The sequence below is a fragment of the Anomaloglossus baeobatrachus genome, chromosome 5, assembly GCF_048569485.1.
Source record: "Anomaloglossus baeobatrachus isolate aAnoBae1 chromosome 5, aAnoBae1.hap1, whole genome shotgun sequence".
In the NCBI taxonomy this organism is placed as follows: domain Eukaryota; kingdom Metazoa; phylum Chordata; class Amphibia; order Anura; family Aromobatidae; genus Anomaloglossus; species Anomaloglossus baeobatrachus.
This window is the reverse complement of record NC_134357.1, coordinates 65,816,029-65,840,077: the sequence shown is the minus strand read 5'-3', so window position 1 is coordinate 65,840,077 and position 24,049 is coordinate 65,816,029. Positions and strand designations below refer to the sequence as shown.

At 45.9% G+C, this 24,049-nt stretch overlaps 1 protein-coding gene across 2 annotated transcripts in view; it reads right to left on the bottom strand.

The window, feature by feature from the left end:
- Positions 1-24,049, bottom strand: part of EXOC6 (exocyst complex component 6) — a 364,846-nt gene that overhangs the window by 127,645 nt on the left and 213,152 nt on the right. The window contains exons 18-19 of one of the 2 annotated variants that reach the window (XM_075348570.1): positions 23,308-23,487; positions 15,198-15,227 (exon numbers count right to left, since the gene is read on the bottom strand). In XM_075348570.1, the coding sequence (XP_075204685.1) occupies positions 15,198-15,227; positions 23,308-23,487 (210 nt within the window). The remainder of the gene's footprint in view (positions 1-15,197; positions 15,228-23,307; positions 23,488-24,049) is intronic. The other variant, XM_075348571.1, reaches the window with a different exon arrangement.

The window sequence follows — 24,049 nt, the reverse complement described above, 5'->3', positions numbered from 1 at the left end:
GCTCATCTAGGAACATTTATCTGGACTGGCAATAACTTATATCATTTTTATTTATTTTTTTGCATTGTGTGTGACCATCCAATAAACAATCCATGACAATAGGGGCAACGTAGGTAAGAATGGACCCCGACTTTGCATAGGGCTGGTGCGCCTGTGAAGATTGATTGTTCAGACCGGACCAGCGGCATAATGGCGCCTCTAATCTCATGCAGCTAGCAATGGTGACTTCTTGAGAAGCTCAAAGGCTATGAGACTGGTTGGATCTAGCAATCTGGCAAGCTTCAAAACGGCACAAGCAAAAGAGCCTGTTCACGGATCGCGATAGTTGCAGGCAGCAGTAAGCAGCTGGAAATGCGCAGTTCCCGGTTCCAGTTCTTCTGATAGTGACTGTGGTTGGTACTGCACATCCGCCTCCTAACCAAATCAATAGGAAGCGGATATGCAGTACTCGGCCGCATCCAGTATCAGAAGACGGAGCAGTTCCGGCTGCTTACTGCTGCCTGCAAAGACCGCAAACCATGAACAGACTCTTATGCTTGTGCCGTTTTGAAGCTTGCCAGATTGCTAGATCCAACCAGCCTCATAGCCCTTGAGCTTCTTAAAAAGTCGCCATTGCTAGCAACATGAGATCAGCGGCACCATTATGCTGCTGATATTCCCTGCTGCTGCCGCCAGCACCAAAAACAGCTGATTAGCGGGGATGCAGGATGTTGGACCCCGGCATAACAGACATTGATGACCTATCCTAAGGATAGCTCATCAATATTAAAAGTAATAGACAACCCCTTTAAACGCCGCCATTCAGATTAATGGCCGCCAATGAAATACATAATTGACCCAAATTCAAGTTATCATGTCTATATAAGCTAAACAGGACAAATGGCACCCTCCAGTGATTATCATATGGTATCTAATATATAGGGCACTTTACATGCTGCGATATCGCTATCGATTTCGCTAGCGAGCGTACCCGCCCCCGTTGTTGTGCGTCACGGGCAAATCACTGCCTGTGGCGCACAACATTGCTAACACCCGTCACACATACTTACCTAGTGACGTCGCTGTTGCCAGCGAACAGCCTCCTTTCTAAGGAGGCGGTTCGTGCGGCGTCACAGCGACGTCACTAAGCGGCCGCCCAATAGAAGCGGAGGGGCGGAGATGAGAGGGACGAACATTCCGCCCACCTCCTTTCTTCCTCATTACGGGAGGCCGCAGGTACGAGGTTGTTCCTCGTTCCTGCGGTGTCACACGTAGCGATGTGTGCTGCCGCAGGAACGACGAACAACCAGCGGCATGCACCACTGTCAAGCTCCCGGTGTCCCAGCAGCGCTCCTTACCTACTGAGCCGGTCTCACCGTACAGGCACCGCTCTGTAACCACTGAGCCAGTCACACCTGCGTCGCACCACCGCTCCTTCCTCACTGGTCCAGTCCATGCGTCCACCGGTCGCGCCTGCCATTCCCGCTCATGCTCCCCAGAGTCCTGTTCCTGGTCTCAGGAGTCTGATTCTGACTAATGTTCTGTATAGGACTGGGCCGCGCCCACTCACCTGGTCTTATAGCCCCAGCACTGCTGCAACAGGAAATGACCTGAGGCTGTGCTGAGTATATAAGACTGGCCTCTCCATGTGGGCGGGGCCTGATCATCGCTTGTGTTTCTATGCCTTGTCTTGTGAGCTATGTGCTCAGGTCTTTGTTCCTGTTTCCTATTACTGCCTTAAAGTACGCTGTAACCCTAGTGACCTGGTCCTGTCTTTGCTTCCTGATACCTGCACCCGTTCCTGCCACGTTAGTGCTCCAGCTACCGTGTACCCTGCCCTCCAGGTAGGGTGCTCGGTCCAGTGGATCCACCTCCTGGGCCTACCAGTCCTCCCTGGACCTCACAACCACCAACGATATTATGAAAATGGACGACGTGACAACGATCAACGATTTTTGACGCTTTTGCGATCGGTGATCGTCACTCCTAGGTGTCACACACAACGATATCGCTAACGACGCCGGATGTGCGTCACTAACGACGTGACCCCAACGATATCTCGTTAACGATATCGTTGCATGTAAAGCACCCTTATGTTAATTAACTGAATGCTAAGGATGAATGTCTTTAAAAGGTTTAATTTAGAAAAGCCATTCTTACCCAACTGATTAGATTAGGAGACACCTAAAACACTACACATTACGGCTGCATCCGGCCTTCTTCAGGTCAAACCTGAGGAAGGTTTGATGTAGCCATAATGTGTAATGCTGTGTTCAGTAAAAAGTATTTTTTTCCATTACTTTTGTTTTATCCACACTTTTTGGATCCAATTGCATTTTCATCTCGATGTGAGAATCCTTTATCTGTTTTGATTCACTACTTTTAAGCCCGCTTTACACGCTGCAATGTATCTTACAATGTGTCGGCGGGGTCACGTCGTAAGTGATGCACATCCGGCATCGTAAGGTACATTGCAGTGTGTGACAGGTACGTGCGATTGTGATTGAACATTAAACCGTTCATCGCATGCACGTCGTTAAATCCTGACGAATTGCACGTCAGGTTGTTCAATGTTCCCAAGGCAGCACACATTGCTGTGTGTGACACCCCGGGAACGATGAACAGATCTTACCTGCCTCCCACGGCTCCAGACGGCAATGTGGAAGAAAGGAGGTGGGCGGGATGTTTACGTCCCGCTCATCTCTGCCCCTCCGCTTCTATTAGCCGGCTGCCGCGTGACGTCGCTGTGACGCCGAACGTCCCTCCCACTCCAGGAAGTGGATGTTTGCCGCCCACATCGAGGTCGTATGGACGGGTAAGTACGTGTGACGGGGGTTAATCGTTTGTGCGGCACATTCAACAAATTGAACATGCCACACATACGATGGGGGCGGTTACGATCACATACGATATCGTATGCAGAATCGTAACATGTAAAGGCTTTAAAGAGTAGGGAGACTTATATTTGGTCGTTTTATGGACTGAGAATATATTTTTCCTGGCAAATTTGCAAAAAAAAAATAATCAGTTTTTCATTGATAAGACAGTAGAAGGTTCTCCAATCTAAAGGTGCATTCAGATACACCATTTTTGGCACTGACGGGAGAGATAACTTATTGATTGTTGATATGATTGCTCGGTCTCCAAACCATCTCATGTTATCGCCAGCACATCTGCTCTTTAAACCAGTTAACGTGCTGCCGATACCGATGACTTCTATGATGACATAAACAATCCAATCATGCGGTGACTGTCGGCCAATAATTGGGAACAAGTGTTCTTACGAATGATTATTGCCTGGTCTGTATGGACCTTAAGGCGGGCTTTGCACGTTGCGACATTGCAAGCCGATGCTGCGATGTCGCACACGATAGTCCCCGCCCCCGTCGCAGGTACGATATCTTGTGATAGCTGGCGTTGCAAAAATTATCGCTACGCCAGCTTCACATGCACTTACCTGCCCTGCGACCGTCGCTCTGGCCGGCGACCCGCCTCCTTCCTAATGGGGCGGGTCGTGCGGCCTCACAGCGACGTCACACGGCAGGCGGCCAATAGAAGAGGAGGGGCGGAGATGAGCGGGACGTAAACATCCCGCCCACCTCCTTCCTTCCGTATAGCCGCCGGCGGTAGGTAAGGAGATGTTCCTCGCTCCTGCGGCTTTACACTCAGCAATGTGTGCTGCCGCAGGAACGAGGAACTACATCGTACCTGTCGCGGCAGCGTAATTATGAAAAAGTCAGGGCCTGCACCGATGATACGATAACGACGCTTTTGCGCTCGTTAATCGTATCATCTAGGATTTACACACTACGATGTCGAAAGTGACGCCGGATGTGCGTCACTTTCGATTTGACCCCACCGACATCGCACGTGCGATGTTGCAACGTGCAAAGCCGCCCTAAGTCTCTTGGGCTCCACAAGGGTTATGTCACTGTCTGCACAATGTTCTCCAAAAATAAGATGTCGTAATTAGATCAAAATATCTCTAAGGTTCCGATGTGATCCGCAGAAAGATTAGACAAGCCACAGTGAGGCAAGCGGAGATTTGTAAAGGCAGGATTCCCTGTGCCAGTAATTCATTCTGGTCATGCTCAAAATATGTACGGGCGGCTTTATCACATTCTCATCAGCACATAATATTAAACCTGAGCTGAAGCACAAGCAAACACCCCACTCCGAGCCCGGCTGGGGAAAGGTCATTGTATTCCTCATAATTCATCCTCTACTCTGGTGACATTTACTGTATTCCCAGCAAATTAATCCTATCCTGGAGAAAATGCTAAGCCTCCATATTCATTCCTGATGGAGGCTGAACCATATAGAGAGAGTATAAATATATACACACAAATATATATCTATATACTGTATATATATATATATATATATATATATATATATATATATATATATACAGTATATAGATATATATTTGTGTGTATATATATATACTCTCTCTATATATATATACTGTATATGCACACGCACAGAGTTTTGTACATATGATTTTTGCATAATACTAGTGTTATTACAGAAATTATGAAACACTTCTCCATGTCACAAACTAAATGCCGCTTTACACGCTGCGACATCGCGAACGATATATCGTCGGGGTAACGGTGTTTGTGACGTATATCCAGCGTTGTTAGCGGCATCGCAGTGTGTGACACCAAGGAGCGACGATCAACGATCGCAAAAGAGTTAAAAATCGTTGGTCTGTGACACGTCGTTCACTTACCAAAAATAGTTGTCTGGTCAGTAGCGAGGTTGTTCGTCGTTCCTGCGCTATGTGTGACACCGCAGGAACGACAAACATGTCCTTACCTGCGTCCACCAGCAATGAGGAAGGAAGGAGGTCGGCGGCATGTTCCGGCCGCTCATCTCCGCCCCTCCTGTGCTATTGGATGGTTGCCGTGTGACGTCACTGTGACGCCGCACGAACCGCCCCCTTAGAAAGAAAGCGGATCGCCGGCCAGAGCGACGTCGCAGGGAAGGTAAGTCTGTGTGACAGCTGTTAGTGATGTGCGCCATGGGTAGCGATTTGCCCGTGTCCAACAACTGACGGGGGCGGGTACGCTCGCTAGCGATATCGGTACTGATATCACAGCGTGTAAAGTGCCCTTAAGTCTAATTAATGCCTGTGCTCTACAAAAACCAAAGTTTAATCAAAAATGCTAATTAGGGAGCTCAGTGCACTGTTCCCCCACAGGTAGTCACGCCTGTCTCTCTCCATTATGAAACTAGTGACAGATTCTGGACTTGGGAGTCATTTCTATGCTAAACTCTCAATATTAAATGGATTTCCTTTGGCAGACGTAGGGTTATTGTCAGTTTGTTTTCTAGCAGCTTCTGAATCCTGGTCAGGTGTTTCCAGTGTGGGACCACTCAGTCCCTTTATAATCCCTATGCTATCAGAGGGGCCGGTAATTCTTTGCCATTTGGATGCTGAGCCAGGAGGTGGAAGGAGCTGCTCATACCCACTGTTGAAGTTGCTTTGATGGCTGCAGCCTTGGTGCTGACTGCAGCAGTTTATCGTTGAGTTTCCCCTTGTTTGTCTTCCTTCCCTGATGTGCTGTTTTAGAGCAGCAGTGGTGGGGCTAGTGTCCCTCACCTGTCCACTCACTAGCCAGGACTATTGTAGGGTCACTCACGGCTTCGGGTTCCTGCTCAGCGACAGTTGGGGAACCTATACAGGAACTGACTAAAAGTGCAGGGTATAGCTGCAGGTAAGTGGAGGTGGTGGCCATTTTCCCTTTCACTAGCACTGTTGATCACTATTAGTGTCCCCGATGTACCTCTTGTTTGTTATGGTGAAACCCCTGTTTGTTGCGTGTTCTGCCCCATGCCGGACCCTCCCCAAGTCCCGCGAGTGACACGGGTTTCGCATGTCTCCATCTCTCTGAGTAAACATTGTCTATAGGGGAAGCTCAAGCAAGCCAGCGCTATCTATCATCAGTGAGGGAGGTGGGGCTGTGCAAAAACTTTTGGTCACACCAACAGTGCACCAAGAATCCTAAGTAGCATTTTCTATGTTTGATAGCATGGAGACAGCGATTAGACCACAGAATTTGTTATTTTTATAGGTATAGGGGCTATATTCCCTACAAGATAGTGTATACTGTCAGTCTGGGGTGACAGACTATTTAAAATCCTTTTAGTTTGATAATCGTCTGAACAATCGTTTATTAGATCGATCTCTCTTGAAGATTCCCGCTGTTATGATGTGAAGCAATCCAATGAGAAATGATAATTCGCTAGTTAGTCTTGATCACATCTTTTAGGAGGACATAAAAGTCATCGATGGTCGGCAGTACATCCCTTCATTTACACATGTGCTGTAGACATTGATGGCACCTGTATGAGGGAACGATCATACAAACCACTGATTGGTCGAAACCCTCCCAAATAATTACAGCTTGTTAGTATTTAGGAAATTATCACTGATCAGCACTCGTTATGGGTAGTATATAATTACTTCTGTGATATATGAACGCTGTATGTGGTGTGATTCCCCACCCAAATGTCACACTAGGTACAGGGAAGTACCAAGCGAATGGCGAAAGGGAAAGGAAGGGAAACCTTGTGTCTAGGGAAGGGGGGAGATGGTGACCACTGACCAAACCTACTGCTGGTCCATGGGGTCCCTCACCACCCTGGATAGGTTCCACACCTATGTGCTGAGCCCGATACCTGACCCTAGGTATCCCTAGTGCTGGGCCCTAGATAGGGAACGGGTGGGATGAGCTCTTCGTCAACTCCACTAACCGCTATAGAAGACACAAGGAGGACACACAGGGGAAAAAGCATGAAGAACTTACCCACAGATGACTCAGGTAGACGTTCAGCAATGATGCCATAGCTGAGTACAAGCCACCTGGTTGCAATCAGAGCTAGAATTCATTGAATAATATCACCAGCACTAGTCCAAGGAAGATGGGATGGGGAATATTGATGATCAGCAGCTGGATGGAAGGAGGACTCCGCTGGGTCTTAAAGGGGAAGAGATGAAAACCCAGCAGGAAAGATACCTAGTTGTCATGGTTCCACCTCCCAGTCCACATGGCTAGGGGGCGGAGCCTTCTCTCAGGCCTTACTTCCGGTGCTTGGATGCTTTAAATTCTGTCATATCTCGTGAACCAGCGCCGGATATAAGCTTAGCACTGCTTTGCCTGTGATTGCTGGTCCCTGTAAGTGTGTCCTGACCCGTCCTTCCCCTGTGCTCTGTCTGTGTTCTGTCCCACCTCCTTCTTTCCCACAATAGCCCCAGTCGTTCCCCCTTCTCCTACCTCCCCACTCGGTTGCTTCCTCTGGTACTGACCTCGGCCTTACCTCGACCCCGCTTTTGCTCATTCCTCCAGTCTTCTATCTCACCGTACTGTGTATGACCTGGCCTGCCTAACCATCCCCCACACGCCCCGTGGCCTCTGTATTCTGGCTGACTCTGCAGGGCAGTGCGCCAGCACACACTGTGTGTCCACCTCCATGCTGATTCAGCTCTGTGTAGTGTATTTTCCTGCAGGGCTCCGGCTTCCCCTGGTGGTAGCCTGACACTAGTACAATGAATACTAACAGCAGGAACAATAGAAAGTCAGGGAGCATTTTGCACAGCCAAACTCTGTGACCTTCTATTTCCAGAAACCACATGACTGTCTGTCACCCATGATACACCCATGACACCAATGCCCCCCCCCAAGTGCCGAATGCCAAGAGTCAAACATATGGGGCGGATATATGTTGCCATTTAGTTAAAAGGAATCCCACCTAAAATATATATCCCATATGTTATTTTATACCTAGTAAATTGTGAATAAAGCCTAGGATCAAATTAATAACTCTACGTACAATTGTTGTATATGATAATGCTATATTAATTAAGCGTTATTGATGAAAAAAATACAAAAACATTACTTCCCACAAAGAAGCGCGCACCATTAGAAGAACTCTGGGGTATTAGCACTGGAACCATAGGCTTCAGCACTTAGCAACGCAATGTCTTGTACTGGAACCCATGTGTCCTATTTATACTGTCAAATACCATACACATGATATACGGGATATGATCTCCCGGCAGTAAATCTATGCTGTCATCTGAGCCATTTCTGCCGAGCTGGAAAACAATTACTTATTTAAAGGGGCCGCACACAGATGACAGTATATGCGGCTATAAAATGCATTGCAGAAGCGCCAATCCATCAGCTGGTGTCTCTATGATGCAGGGCCGTATATACAGGTAGGTGGCATTTTATAGAGAGGCTGGAGCTCTTAAGCGTGGGGCACTGTATGTATTTTTCTGCAATGATGAATGTCGCTGGTTAGTTGTGATTGGGATAAAGTAGCTCGAAGATCATTTTCAATGAGATCGATATCTAAATCTTTGAGGCCAATTTACTCCTCTATAATAATGGTTCTATCCATATAGATATTGCGAGTTGGATATCTTAAAGGAAATCTGTCATCAGGTTTCCTTTTTATATAATCTGATAGCAGCAGGATGTAGGGGTAGAGACCATGATTGTGGTGACGTGTTACTTGCTGTCAATTTGGTACAATCCCAGTTTTCTCTGCTGCAAATATAGGAATGCTGAGCTGAGTATAACCCCGCCTACACCACTGATTGGCAGCTTCCTGTATACACAGAGGCTGGAAGCTGCTAATCAGTGGTGGGGGCGGGGTTACACAGAGCAGTTGACTAGGAGGCATGAGACATCTAGTCCTGTAGTGATAATCTCCTACTGATAAAACACTGATTTCTTTTTTAAATACACAGTCATTGGAATCAGGTTCTCAGCCCCTACATCTTCCTGCTCTTATATTATACAGTAAAAACTTGCTGACAGATTCTCTTTAAATGGATTTGCCAGATTTATGTAAATAAAGTTTTAGGAAAGATCAGCAGCCGGAAAATCTTTGTGAAAATTCTGGAGCTTTTACTATGTGAGAATAAATAGAATACAAAAGAATACAAGTTTGGTATCGCTTTAATGGTACTGTGTAGTGTTGAGCAAAAATGTTTGCAGGATCTTGGTTAAGCAGCCCTGTGAGCAGTCTGTGGCCACCGGACCAGTGTCCAGCACACCTCCTCCTCCCACCCGCCTACATCCGGAGCCTCTTCTGATCAGTAACATCAGGGATGGCAACGGCTCGACTATTGGAGCATTATTACTGAAGATTGCTCAAGTTCCCCATTGACTTCCATTATACTCGGTACATGAGTCGTGCTCATCTGATGAGTGTCCGACCTACTTCAATTCGAGCATGGTAGTGCCCACACATCACTAGTTACAAGTACTGAGCACCTGAGCATGGTAGTGCCCACTCATCACTAGTTACAAGTACTGAACACCTGAGCATGGTAGTGCCCACTCATCACTAGTTACGAGTACTGAGCACCTGAGCATGGTAGTGCCCACTCATCACTAGTTACGAGTACTGAGCACCCGAGCATGGTAGTGCCCGCTCATCACTAGTTACGAGTACTGAGCACCCGAGCATGGTAGTGCCCACACATCACTAGTTACAAGTACTGAGCACCTGAGCATGGTAGTGCCCACTCATCACTAGTTACGAGTACTGAGCACCTGAGCATGGTAGTGCCCACTCATCACTAGTTACGAGTACTGAGCACCCGAGCATGGTAGTGCCCGCTCATCACTAGTTACGAGTACTGAGCACCCGAGCATGGTAGTGCCCACACATCACTAGTTACAAGTACTGAGCACCTGAGCATGGTAGTGCCCACTCATCACTAGTTACGAGTACTGAGCACCTGAGCATGGTAGTGCCCACTCATCACTAGTTACGAGTACTGAGCACCCGAGCATGGTAGTGCCCGCTCATCACTAGTTACGAGTACTGAGCACCCGAGCATGGTAGTGCCCACACATCACTAGTTACAAGTACTGAGCACCAGAGCATGGTAGTGCCCGCTTATCACTAGTTACAAGTACTGAGCACCCGAGCATGGTAGTGCCCGCTCATCACTAGTTATGAGTACTAAGCACCCGAAAATGGTAGTACCCAATCATCATTAGTTACGAGTACAGAGCACCCGAGCATGGTAGTGCCCGCTCATCACTAGATACGAGTACTGAGCACCCGAGCATGGTAGTGCCCAATCATCATTAGTTACGAGTACCGATCACCCGAACATGGTAGTGCCCGCTCTTTACTAGTTACGAATACTGAGCACCCGAGCATGGTAGTGCCCGCTCTTCACTAGTTACAAGTACTGAGCACCCGAGCATGGTAGTGCCCGCTCATCACTAGTTACGAGTACGGAGCACCCGAGCATGGTAGTGCCCGCTCATCACTAGTTACGAGTACTGAGCACCTGAGCATGGTAGTGCCCGCTCATCACTAGTTACGAGTACTGAGCACCCGAGCATGGTAGTGCCCGCTCATCACTAGTTACGAGTACGGAGCACCCGAGCATGGTAGTGCCCGCTCATCACTAGTTACGAGTACTGAGCACCTGAGCATGGTAGTGCCCGCTCATCACTAGTTACGAGTACTGAGCACCCGAGCATGGTAGTGCCCGCTCATCACTAGTTACGAGTACTGAGCACCCGAGCATGGTAGTGCCCGCTCATCACTAGTTACAAGTACTGAGCACCTGAGCATGGTAGAGTCCGCTCATCACTAGTTACAAGTACTGAGCACCCGAGCATGGTAGTGCCCGCTCTTCACTAGTTACAAGTACTGAGCACCCGAGCATGGTAGTGCCCGCTCTTCACTAGTTACGAGTACGGACCACCCGAGCATGGTAGTGCCCGCTCATCACTAGTTACGAGTACTGAGCACCTGAGCATGGTAGTGCCCGCTCATCACTAGTTACGAGTACTGAGCACCCGAGCATGGTAGTGCCCGCTCATTACTAGTTACAAGTACTGAGCACCCGAGCATGGTAGTGCCCGCTCATCACTAGTTACAAGTACTGAGCACCTGAGCATGGTAGTGCTCGCTCATCACTAGTTACGAGTACTGAGCACCCGAGCATGGTAGTGCCCGCTCATCACTAGTTACGAGTACTGAGCACCTGAGCATGGTAGTGCTCGCTCATCACTAGTTACGAGTACTGAGCATCCGAGCATGGTAGTGTCCGCTCTTCACTAGTTACGAGTACGGAGCACCCGAGCATGGTAGGGCCCGCTCATCACTAGTTACGAGTACTGAGCACCTGAGCATGGTAGTGCCCATTCATCACTAGTTACAAGTACTGAGCACCTGAGCATGGTAGTGCCCGCTCATCACTAGTTACAAGTACTGAGCACCCGAGCATGGTAGTGCCCGCTCATCACTAGTTACGAGTACTGAGCACCCTAGCATGGTAGTGCCCGCCGCTCATCACTAGTTATGAGTACAGAGCACCTGAGCATGGTAGTGCCCGCTCATCACTAGTTACGAGTACTGAGCACCCGAGCATGGTAGTGCCCGCTCATCACTAGTTACGAGTACTGAGCACCTGAGCATGGTAGTGTCCGCTCATCACTAGTTACGAGTACTGAGCACCCGAGCATGGTAGTGCCCGCTCTTCACTAGTTACGAGTACGGAGCACCCGAGCATGGTAGTGTCCGCTCATCACTAGTTACCAGTACTAAGCACCCGAGCATGGTAGTGCCCGCTCATCACTAGTTACGAGTACTGAGAACCTGAGCATGGTAGTGCCCGCTCTTCACTAGTTACGAGTACGGAGCACCCGAGCATGGTAGTGCCCGCTCATCACTAGTTACCAGTACTAAGCACCCGAGCATGGTAGTGCCCGCTCATCACTAGTTACGAGTACAGAGCACCTGAGCATGGTAGTGTCCGCTCTTTACTAGTTACGAGTACTGAGCACCCGAGCATGGTAGTGCCCGCTCATCACTAGTTACCAGTACTAAGCACCCGAGCATGGTAGTGTCCGCTCATCACTAGTTACGAGTACGGAGCACCCGAGCATGGTAGTGTCCGCTCATCACTAGTTATGAGTACTGAGCACCTGAGCATGGTAGTGCCCGCTCATCACTAGTTACGAGTACTGAGCACCCGAGCATGGTAGTGCCCGCTCATCACTAGTTACCAGTACTGAGCACTCGAGCATGGTAGTGTCCGCTCATCACTAGTTACGAGTACGGAGCACCCGAGCATGGTAGTGTCCGCTCATCACTAGTTACCAGTACTAAGCACCCGAGCATGGTAGTGCCCGCTCATCACTAGTTACGAGTACTGAGCACCCGAGCATGGTAGTGCCCGCTCATCACTAGTTACCAGTACTGAGCACCCGAGCATGGTAGTGCCCGCTCATCACTAGTTACCAGTACTAAGCACCCGAGCATGGTAGTGTCCGCTCATCACTAGTTACGAGTACTGAGCACCCGAGCATGGTAGTGCCCGCTCATCACTAGTTACCAGTACTAAGCACCCGAGCATGGTAGTGTCCGCTCATCACTAGTTACGAGTACGGAGCACCCGAGCATGGTAGTGCCCGCTCATCACTAGTTTCGAGTACTGAGCACCCGAGCATGGTAGTGCCCGCTCATCACTAGCTACAAGTACTGAGCACCTGAGTATGGTAGTGCCCGCTCATCACTAGTTACCAGTACTAAGCACCCGAGCATGGTAGTGCCCGCTGATCACTAGTTACGAGTACTGAGCACCCGAGCATGGTAGTGCCCGCTCATCACTAGTTACGAGTACTGAGCACCTGAGCATGGTAGTGCCCGCTCATCACTAGTTATGAGTACTGAGCACCCGAGCATGGTAGTGCCCAATCATCACTAGTTATGAGTACAGAGCACCCGAGCATGGTAGTTCCCGCTCTTTACTAGTTACGAGTACTGAGCACCCGAGTATGGTAGTGCCCGCTCTTTACTAGTTACGAGTACTGAGCACCCGGGCATGGTAGTGCCCGCTCATCACTAGTTACAAGTACTGAGCACCCGAGTATGGTAGTGCCCGCTGATCACTAGTTACGAGTACTGAGCACCCGAGCATGGTAGTGCCCGCTCATCACTAGTTACGAGCACTGAGCACCTGAGCATGGTAGTGCCCGCTCATCACTAGTTATTAGTACTGAGCACCCGAGCATGGTAGTGCCCGCTCATCACTAGTTACGAGTACGGAGCAACCGAGCATGGTAGTGCCCGCTCATCACTAGTTACGAGTACTGAACTCCAGAGCATGGTAGTGTCCGCTCATCACTAGTTACGAATACTGAGCACCCGAGCATGGTAGTGCCCGCTCATCACTAGTTATGAGTACTGAGCACCCGAGCATGGCAGTGCCCGCTCATCACTAGTTATGAGTACTGAGCACCCGAGCATGGCAGTGCCCGCTCATCACTAGTTACGAGTACCGATCACCCGAGCATGGTAGTGCCCGCTCATCACTAGTTATTAGTACTGAGCACCCGAGCATGGTAGTGCCCGCTCATCACTAGTTACGAGTACGGAGCACCCGAGCATGGTAGTGCCCGCTCATCACTAGTTACAAGTACTGAGCACCCGAGCATGGTAGTGCCCGCTCATCACTAGTTACAAGTACTGAGCACCCGAGCATGGTAGTGCCCGCTCATCACTAGTTATTAGTACTGAGCACCCGAGCATGGTAGTGCCCGCTCATCACTAGTTACGAGTACGGAGCACCCGAGCATGGTAGTGCCCGCTCATCACTAGTTACAAGTACTGAGCACCCGAGCATGGTAGTGCCTGCTCATCACTAGTTACAAGTACTGAGCACCCGAGCATGGTAGTGTCCGCTCATCACTAGTTACAAGTACTGAGCACCCGAGCATGGTAGTGCCCACTCATCACTAGTTATGAGTACAGAGCACCCGAGCATGGTAATGCCCGCTCATCACTAGTTACCAGTACTGAGCACCCGAGCATGGTAGTGCCCGCTCTTCACTAGTTATGAGTACTGAGCACCCGAGCATGGTAGTGCCCGCTCTTCACTAGTTACGAGTACAGAGCACCTGAGCATAGTAGTGTCCGCTCATCACTAGTTACGAGTACGGAGCACCTGAGCATGGTAGTGCCCGCTCATCACTAGTTACGAGTACTGAGCACCCGCGCATGGTAGTGCCCGCTCATTACTAGTTATGAGTACAGAGCACCTGAGCATGGTAGTGCCCGCTCATCACTAGTTACGAGTACTGAGCACCCGCGCATGGTAGTGCCCGCTCATCACTAGTTATGAGTACAGAGCACCTGAGCATGGTAGTGCCCGCTCATCACTAGTTACGAGTACTGAGCACCCGCGCATGGTAGTGCCCGCTCATTACTAGTTACGAGTACTGAGCACCCGAGCATGGTAGTGCCCGCTCATTACTAGTTACGAGTACTGAGCACCCGAGCATGGTAGTGCCCGCTCATTACTAGTTACGAGTACTGAGCACCCGAGCATGGTAGTGCCCGCTCATCACTAGTTACGAGTACTGAGCACCCGAGCATGGTAGTGTGTGCTCATCACTAGTTACGAGTACCGAGCACCTGAGCATGGTAGTTCTCGATCATCACTAGTTACAAGTACGGAACACCCGAGCATGGTAGTGCCCACTCATCACTAGTTACGAGTACTGAGCACCCGAGCATGGTAGTGTCCGCTCATCACTAGTTATGAGTACTGAGCACCCGAGCATGGTAGTGCCCACTCATCACTAGTTACGAGTACTGAGCACCTGAGCATGGTAGTGCCTGCTCATCACTAGTTAAAGTACTGAGCACCCAAGCATGGTAGTGCCAGCTCATCACTCGTTATGAGTACTGAGCACCTGAGCATGGTAGTGCCCGCTCATCATTAGTTACGAGTACTGAGCACCTGAGCATGGTAGTGCCCGCTCATCACTAGTTACGAGTACTGAGCACCCACGCATGGTAGTGCCCGCTCATTACTAGTTATGAGTACTGAGCACCCGAGCATGGTAGTGCCCGCTCATTACTAGTTAGGAGTACTGAGCACCCGAGCATGGTAGTGCCCGCTCATAACTAATCAGAATGAAATTAAAAGTAAAGTTTCTGACAGTTTTGTTACCCAGTGAATAAACTTTACCGAACACACAAAAAAAAATGATTGAACAGATCACTGAATCTCAGACATTTTGTTGGGTAACATGAATGTGTCCTTTTTCAAAATTTACTAAGTATTATAAAGGTGCAGAAAGCTTTGCAATAACTGGATCTGTTCTAGAGGCCAGTTATCGTGTTATGTGGCCACAGTCATTTATCCGCAGGCGGCTACTTACCGACATCGCTCCATGGTCATTGCTGTTATTCTGAAGGGAAAGCAGCAGAGCAATGAAAGCACAAAAAAGGAAGAAATGTAAGAAAGAAGTGTTAGAAGCGGAGACAGAGACAGAAGCATGAAGCAGGTTATTCACAGCATTACCCTACCACACGGCAGCTCGGAGCTTGCAGATGTAGCAGAGCGGATTTCATTAATGTAGTACACCTGTAATTACAGTCATTAGTGCGGGTAGGATCTTGGCTATTATTTGTACTGGCTGTTACAGTGGAATAAATACATAAAATAGTGTAAAACAATCGGTTAGTAAGAAATCTGAAGAGACGACATCAGATCCTCCTGATTTTCTAGCAGGATTATAAATGATGCTTAATACTATTCTCTCACAGCCAAAATTAAAAATTGGAAGCTAGCCACTGATTGGTGGGCATCTAACCACTGGGACAACCCAATCCAAAAGCAGGGTTCTGAATTGCCCCACTGGCATGCATGCCACTATTCCATACATTGTCTATAGGACTGTTCCATACACTGTCTATAGGACTGTTGCATACACTGTCTATAGGACTGTTCCATACACTGTCTATAGGACTGTTCCATACACTGTCTATAGGACTGTTCCATACACTGTCTATAGGACTGTTCCATACACTGTCTATAGGACTGTTCCATACACTGTCTATAGGACTGTTCCATACACTGTCTATAGGACTGTTCCATATATTGTCTAAAAGACTGTTCCATACATTGTCTATAGGACTGTTCTATGCATTTTCTATCAGACTGTTCTATTGCATTTTCTATCGGACTGTTCTATGCATAGTACTGTTCCATACATTGTCTATAGGACTGTTCCATACATTGTCTATAGTACTCTTCCATACATTGCCCATAATACTGTTCCACACATTGTCCATAGGACTGCTCCATACATTGTCTATAGGACCGTTCCATATATTGTCTAAAAGACTGTTCCATACATTGTCTATAGGACTGTTCTATGCATTTTCTATCGGACTGTTCTATTGCATTTTCTATCGGACTGTTCTATGCATAGTACTGTTCCATACATTGTCTATAGGACTGTTCCATACATTGTCTATAGTACTCTTCCATACATTGGCCATAATACTGTTCCACACATTGTCCATAGGACTGCTCCATACATTGTCTATAGGACCGTTCCATATATTGTCTAAAAGACTGTTCCGTACATTGTCTATAGTACTGTTCCATACATTGTCTATAGGACTGTTCTATACATTGTCTATAGGACTGTTCCATACATTGTCTATAGGACTAATCTATACATTGTGTATAGGACTGTTCAATACATTGTCTATAGGACCGTTCCTTACATTGTCTATAGGACTGTTTCATATATTGTATATAGGACTATTCCATTCATTGTCTATAGAACTGTTCCATATATTGTCTATAGGACTGTTTCATACATTGTATATAATACTTTTTAATGCATTCTCTATAGGACTAATCCATACATTGTTTATAGGCCTGTTTTATATATTGTATATAGGTCTGTTCCATTCATTGTCCATAGAACTGTTCCATATATTGCCTATAGGACTGTTCTGCATTGTCTATAGGACTGTTCCGTACATTGTCTATATTGTCCATGGGTCTGTTGCATACATTGATTATGATTGTTGATATGATTGTTCCATACATTGTCTATAGGACTGTTCCATACATTATCTATTCGACTGTTGGAGATAGAGTACAGCACTCAAGTTTTTCTGGGACATTTCAGAGCTCCAATGCAGGTCCTAGCAAAAAGTCAGATCTACCACAATATAAAATTATGTAAGGGGAAGATACCATCAGAAATTGACCTATTGTTTAAAACTGATTTTTGTTTGAAATGTATTTTTTTATATATTTTTTATTTAACACAATCTTTATTAAAATAAAGAAAAATAGAAATCTTGCAAATTTCAAAATGACTTTTTTCTTTATAGCAGGTTCCTATTTGCTCATATACTGTACATGGAGGTATTTAACCCAGAGAGAGGCTTCAGTCCAGTGTAGGTTCCCAGTAATGAGATATGCAATTACGTGGCTACTGGGCAGATATAGAAATGGCCATTTTTGTATGCTAAATATCTGTATTTTTTCTTAGATTTCCTTTAGCAGTAATGCATGTCTATATTTTTACATTCCTGGCTTGCATGCTTTAGCATTACACAGTGCAGCTGCCTTTTTTTGTCATGTTCACTTGTGCACCTGTTCACATTGCAACTTTAGGATTGCCGTCAGTGTTTGTATCAGCTGTATAGAGGCATTACCTGTCATTGTAACTCTGCCTCTGATGATAATAAGCCTGCTGAAAATTCTTGCTGAAAGTACAGGAATTAGGTTTCTAAAAAAAAAATGCTGAAGCAGCCAATGCAAAAATTGCGAGATCACTAAATTTTTTTTTTTTTTTTTAAATAAAACTTGTGATATGAAAAAAAACCAAAACATAGAAAATTAATGTAACACAAAAACTTGATGCAAACGATAGGTCGTTTTCTGATGATATTTTACTTTTAACTCATATACATTAAATGCTGTAAAAAAAAAAAAAAAAAAAAAAAAATCGAAACTTTAGAAGTGACAATGAACGCCTTAAAATCTATATTTCCTAGACAATGAAGCCGGAATTGTGTGTGACGTGTCCTATGGGGTCTGTGGCTCCACCAGATTCACCAAATTCACCGATTTGTTCCTCTCTATTGAACTTGTATTACAGGAGGAATGTTCTTGTCCCGTCTTTAGAGTCCAGAGGATGGATGTTGGGGTCAGTGACTGTGGATCGGGCACGCTCGCTGTGTGACTCGCACACGGGCCGCGCTGAGGATGACTCCCGGACCCGGCCGAGCTCTGTGCCCTCATGTTCTACTGGAGGTTAATTATAGATATAGGCATTAGTGTACATTTTTGTGCCTGCTTGTACAGTACCTGGAAAGATTACTGAAAACTAAACTAATGAGCCGTAATCTTTAGCTCAATGTACCAAATATGTTTTATACCCGGGAATGTGCCGTCACTCTGCGGATTACGGTGCGGAATTAGAGGGGGTCAAAGAGGATAAATGCTAATTATCCGGAGTTTATGAAGTCGGACGATGATTGAGGCACTTGACAGAGAACGCTTCTAACCACGGGGGAGCCACGAATGCAAAGCCAAGGGAAAACAATGATAACATTCACATGTGAGGGGGACATGGACTGGAAAATGTAAGAACTGCAGTAATGAATACAAAATACAGGATAGATAGACAATGGATAGATGGACAAACGGATGGATGGATGGATGGATGAATGAGTGAATGGATGAATGAATGAATGATTGAATGGATGAATAGATGGATGGATGAATGAATGAATTAATTAATTAATTAATGGATGGACGGATGAATAGATGAATGGATGGATGAATAGATAAATGAATGGAAGGATGAATGAATAGATGGATGGATGAATAGATTGATGCATGGACAGATAAACAGATGGAGGGATGAATGGATGGATGAATAGATAAATGAATGGATGGATGAATAAATAAATGAATGGATGGCTGAATGAATGGATGGATAGATGGATGGATGGATGAGTGGATGGATAGATACATGGATGGATGAAGAGATGGATGCATGGATGAATAGATGGATGGATGAATGAATGAATGGATGGATGGATAGATGGATGGATGGTTGAATAGATGGATGAATGAATGAATTAATTAATTAATGGATGGAAGGATGAACAGATGAATGGATGGATGAATAGATAAATTAATGGAAGGATAGATGAATGAATAGATGGATGGATGGATGGATGGACAGATAAACAGATGGAGGGATGAATGGATGGATGAATTGATAAATGAATGGATGGATGAATGAATGGATGGATGGATGGATGAGTGGATGGATAGATACATGGATGGATGAAGAGATGGATGCATGGATGAATAGATGGATGGATGAATGAATGAATGAATGGATGGACGGATGAATAGATGGACGGATGAATAGATGGATGGATGGATGAATAGATAAATGAATGGAAGGATGGATGAATGAATAGATGATGGATGAATAGATGGATGGATGGATGGACAGATACATAGATGGAGGGATGAATGGATGGATTAATGGATAAATGAATGGATGGATGAATAGATGGATGGCTGAACAGATGGATGAATGGATGAATGAATGGATGAATAAATAGATGAATAGATAAATGAATGAATGGATGGATGAATCGATGGATGCATAGATAAATGAATTGATGGATGGAAGGATAGATGAATGAATGAATAGATGGTGGATGAATAGATGGATGGACAGATAAATAGATGGAGGGATGAATGACTAGATAAATGAATGGATGGATTAATAGATGGATGGATGAACAGATGGATGAATGAATGGATGGATGGATGAATGAACGGATGGATGGATGAATGAACGGATGGATGGATAAATGGATGGATGAATGAATGGATGGATGGATGGAAAGATGGATGAATAAATAGATGAATAGATAGATGGATGAATGGATGAATAGATGAATGAATAAATGAATGAATGGATGGATGAATCGATGGATGCATAGATAAATGAATTGATGGATGGATGGATGAATGAATGGATGAATAGAGATGGATGACTGGATGAATAGAAAGATAGATATATTGATGAATAGATGTATGTATGGATAGATGAATAGATAGATGACTGGATGGATGGATGGATGGATGAATGAATGTATGGACGGATACATGGATGCACTAATAGATGGATGGATGAATAGATAGATAGAGAGACAGACAGGACTTATGATATCACTTTATATTCAGTGGTAGGGTTAGGCAAAAATATTTGTAGGACCATCACCCAGTAGGCAAATCAGTAGTGTTTGGTCACTTGACTAGTGGCCTGTGATCCTCCTTCTACCTATTGGGATCTCCGTTACCTCTTCTGATTAATTATCCTGATGCAGTGCAACCGCTGGACCCAGAGTTCTGTGAATTTTATACTCAACTCTAATCAGCTGGGAATACAACCTATTTGGCCGCAACTGATCTGAATGGCAAAGGGGCCAGACAGCACTACATCCCCATTGTTCATCCTTGCACAGTGGCTCCCCGGCTATCATCAGTGGCACAAAGATCTGCAACGCAGTGATTGGGGCCGGTTGCAGTTCCCTGCACAGGCAGGTTGTCTGCAGCGCGGATGTGCTGCAATAGAGACCAGTGCTACACCCGTTACATGGCACCTTCATTTGGTAGGGGTGCGGTCAAGAGGTCCAAAGAGGAAAAGGAAGTCTGTCGGGAAACACATTGCTGAGTATGGAGTAGCAAAGTAGAAACGTATCAATGTTCCCACGATGGTTTTTGATAAGGCAGAATTTCTGCACCTATAATGTAAATTAAGTTACTTGCGTATCTTCATTGCCCTACCGATGACCTGAACTACAAAATCACTGGGCCCGGTAACCCACACATGGTATAGAAGTAGAAAAAACAAAATATTGGACCGGGTCATCAGCGGCACCAAATTTAGATGGGAAAATATTCTCACTTGACCTGCCATTTTTGGAGTTGGAGTCCGGCCGATTTGTGACGCCGGCGCCATGCATGAACAACTTCTAGGATCTTGTACCTAGTAACACGTATGGAGTGTGATCTGAACGCGCTGCCACCCACAGGCCCCAACTAAACTTCCATTCAGTCTTCCAGAGAGTGACACGATGTGGATGTTTGTGGAGTTCATCGCTATGTTCTGGCTGAATGCGCCCACTCACATATGCTCCCGTGGAGCGCTGCCATAGGCACTGGCACGGTGTAAAGACACTATGCTTAACTTTGTCTTCGTATAGAGGTTGCACTAAATTAACCCTTAAAAGTTGATTTTGAACATTTTTGAGTAGATTGTTTAAATTATGTAGATTGCATCTTCCCCAAAATGTATTAAATGGAGAATAAGAGGATAATACTTTACTAGGATGGAAACCTCTTAGATTTATATAGGAAGAGACCTGTCAATCAAGGGTAAGGGGGCGTAGAGAAGCCACTGAGGACCTGCCTCCTGGACTAGTCACATCACCCCCAGCTTATCATTAAAAGCGCGTTATATCTGAAAAGTGGCAGTTTTTCATAGAATATCATACGCGGCTGCAATGATGGAGATGGTCTAATGGTTCGGGCAGCCAGAACCAACTGTCAGGTTTCCTTTACAATTATGGCTAAAAGGGAGTATTTTTGGAAAATATTGAAAATTTGCCTTTATAAACTAAAAAAAAATTGGCTATTATTTTAAAAATAAAAATAAATAATAATATTAATCTCACTGATCAGAGCAAAGACTCTATGTAAACAGTGCAGCAATGATCGTGTGCTGTCATGTACAGTGTACGGCAAAAACTCTAAACAATAACAAAGGTAAGGGGGGGTTGTTGTTTTTTAATGGTTGGGTACCACAGGATCCCAACGGGCCTCATTAAAGGATTATACCAAAGTTTGGAAGTTATTGCTTAGCCATGGGATTAGAGAGAACTTCTCGATCCCTGGATGTCCGTTCTCTGGAACCCCAAATATCCAAAGAGCCAGGGCTCTAAAAGGCCCCAACTGAAAAAAGCCATGCTTGGTCATACACACTGCCGCTTCATTCATTCTTGATGTGACTTCCGCAGATAGCCGAGCACTGCACTAGTCTTCGGGACTCCCATAAGAATGAAAGTAGTGACTGTGTGCATGATCAACCACCACTCAATTCACACCATTCTATGGATCAATGAGGGCTGGACCGCAGTAATCGGGAGGTTATCTCCTGTTCAATGGGTAGGGGATAACTTTCAAACTTAAAGGGAACCTGTCACCAGATTTGTCCCCTATAAGCTGCGGCCACCACCAGTGAGCTCTTACATACAGCATTCTAGAATACTGTATACAAAAACCCAGGTCACTATGTAGAACATAAAAAACACTTTGTATTATACTCACCTCGGGTGCGATCCGGTCCGATAGGTGTAGCTGGTCTATGTCCGGCATGTCTCATCTTCTTTCCATCGCCGTCCTCCTTTCCCTGCTTCAAGTGGATGACACGTCCTACATCATCCAGATAATGTCCTCCACTACTCTCCTGCACATGTGCACTTCTCTCAGCCCTGATGAGGGGAGAGCAAAGTATTGTAATGCACAGATGTGGAAAAAGGTCAGAGACCGCCCGAGCATGTATGCTACTATACTTTGCCCTGCCCTCAGCAGAGCAGAGAAGTACATGTGTGCAGGAGCGCAATGGAGGACTCTGTGTGGATGATGTAGGATGCGTCATCCACACAAAGCAAGGAGAGAGAAGGCACCGGACCGAGACTAGTGATGCTTACTAGACCGGACTGTCCCCCAGGTTAGTATAATAAGGCCTCTTATGGTATACAGAGCTTACTAGCCGCAGTTTATAGGGGACAAATCTGGTGACAGGTTCCCTGTAAGAATACCTCTCAGTTTTTCTTAAAGGGGTGGTTCAGTACTCTGCAATATTGGCCACATCACTGTAAAACTCATAGGGAAGGCTTTTTTCAAATACCTTGTGTAGTAAATTCTGACTCTGAGCGGCACTACTGCGGTCCTCTCATCCCCGTCATGTGACCCCCAACTCCGGGACTCCGTGACCTCTGAGATCCGGTAAAGTCACGTCAACTTCCAGCTGACCTGACATCACCGAGCCCGGCCCCAGTTTCCGTGGATGTATTGAGGATGGTCAAAAGGAATAGCTGTTGGCTGACAGCTATCTACAGTGTATAGCCAGCTATAGACGTAAAGGAGTGGGAGTGATAAGTGGTTGGCAGACACCACCGACGTGGAACTCCTACCATTCCTCATTGACATGATCAGTGGTTCTTATGGCATTTTAAAAAAAAAATCCAAAGTTTATTATTGGGCGCTCGGTATATACGGATCCTATAATAAACCTCTATGTTTGTAACAATCATCACATTCTAACATGTCAAGTGCAAGCAAAAAACTCGTTACTATTACGTATACTGCCGTTCAATCACCACCGAGAGAAAAGATTGCAAATTCTAAATTTGATAACTTACAGGCAAGTTAGTAAAAACTTGAAATGTGCTTCGTAAAAAATTAATGAGGTCCATTAGGTACCCGCTGGCTCTCCCGTCCGGCTCAGACATTGTCCAGTTGTAGTCCGCCAGCTGAACAAATTCATCAATTTTTAGGTTGAGTTTGGTGTAGATCTCCTCCTCGGCGGCATGCCTGGCATCCTGAACAGAACAGAGCACGGGTTAGGTTATTGTCCGATATAATAAATCAAGTCTGATATTCTGTTATTCTCCGGAGCCTCCTCAACATGACAAATAGACATTTGCTTTTAAATTCAGACCTACAATCGTGTAACTCATTAGTGATGCCTGGAGGACAATTAATCAAAGTGTCACCGCTCCAGCAGTAACTCACTTACAGCCCAGTCTCCTGCCCATCCTCTACTGGTGAGCAAAACGCCCAAATTAGCCAGCGGGATATAGATCATTTTTAAAAGCTTATTAATCAGCAAAGAAATGTCCAGGAGAATACATTTCCTGCATGCAGGTGAAATTTTCTGGAGGTCGGAGGAGTTACATGTGGCTATGTTCACACTTCCATTCATTAAGATCGTGTTTACCCATAATTATACATAAAAATAGTTGGAATACTCAAATTTCAGGAATTAAAGAGGACCTATCACATGACACAAAAATATATATATACACAATACTCACAAAAAGTTAGGGATATTTGGCTTTCGGGTAAAATTTTAGGATGATATTAAGATGCACTGTAACCTTT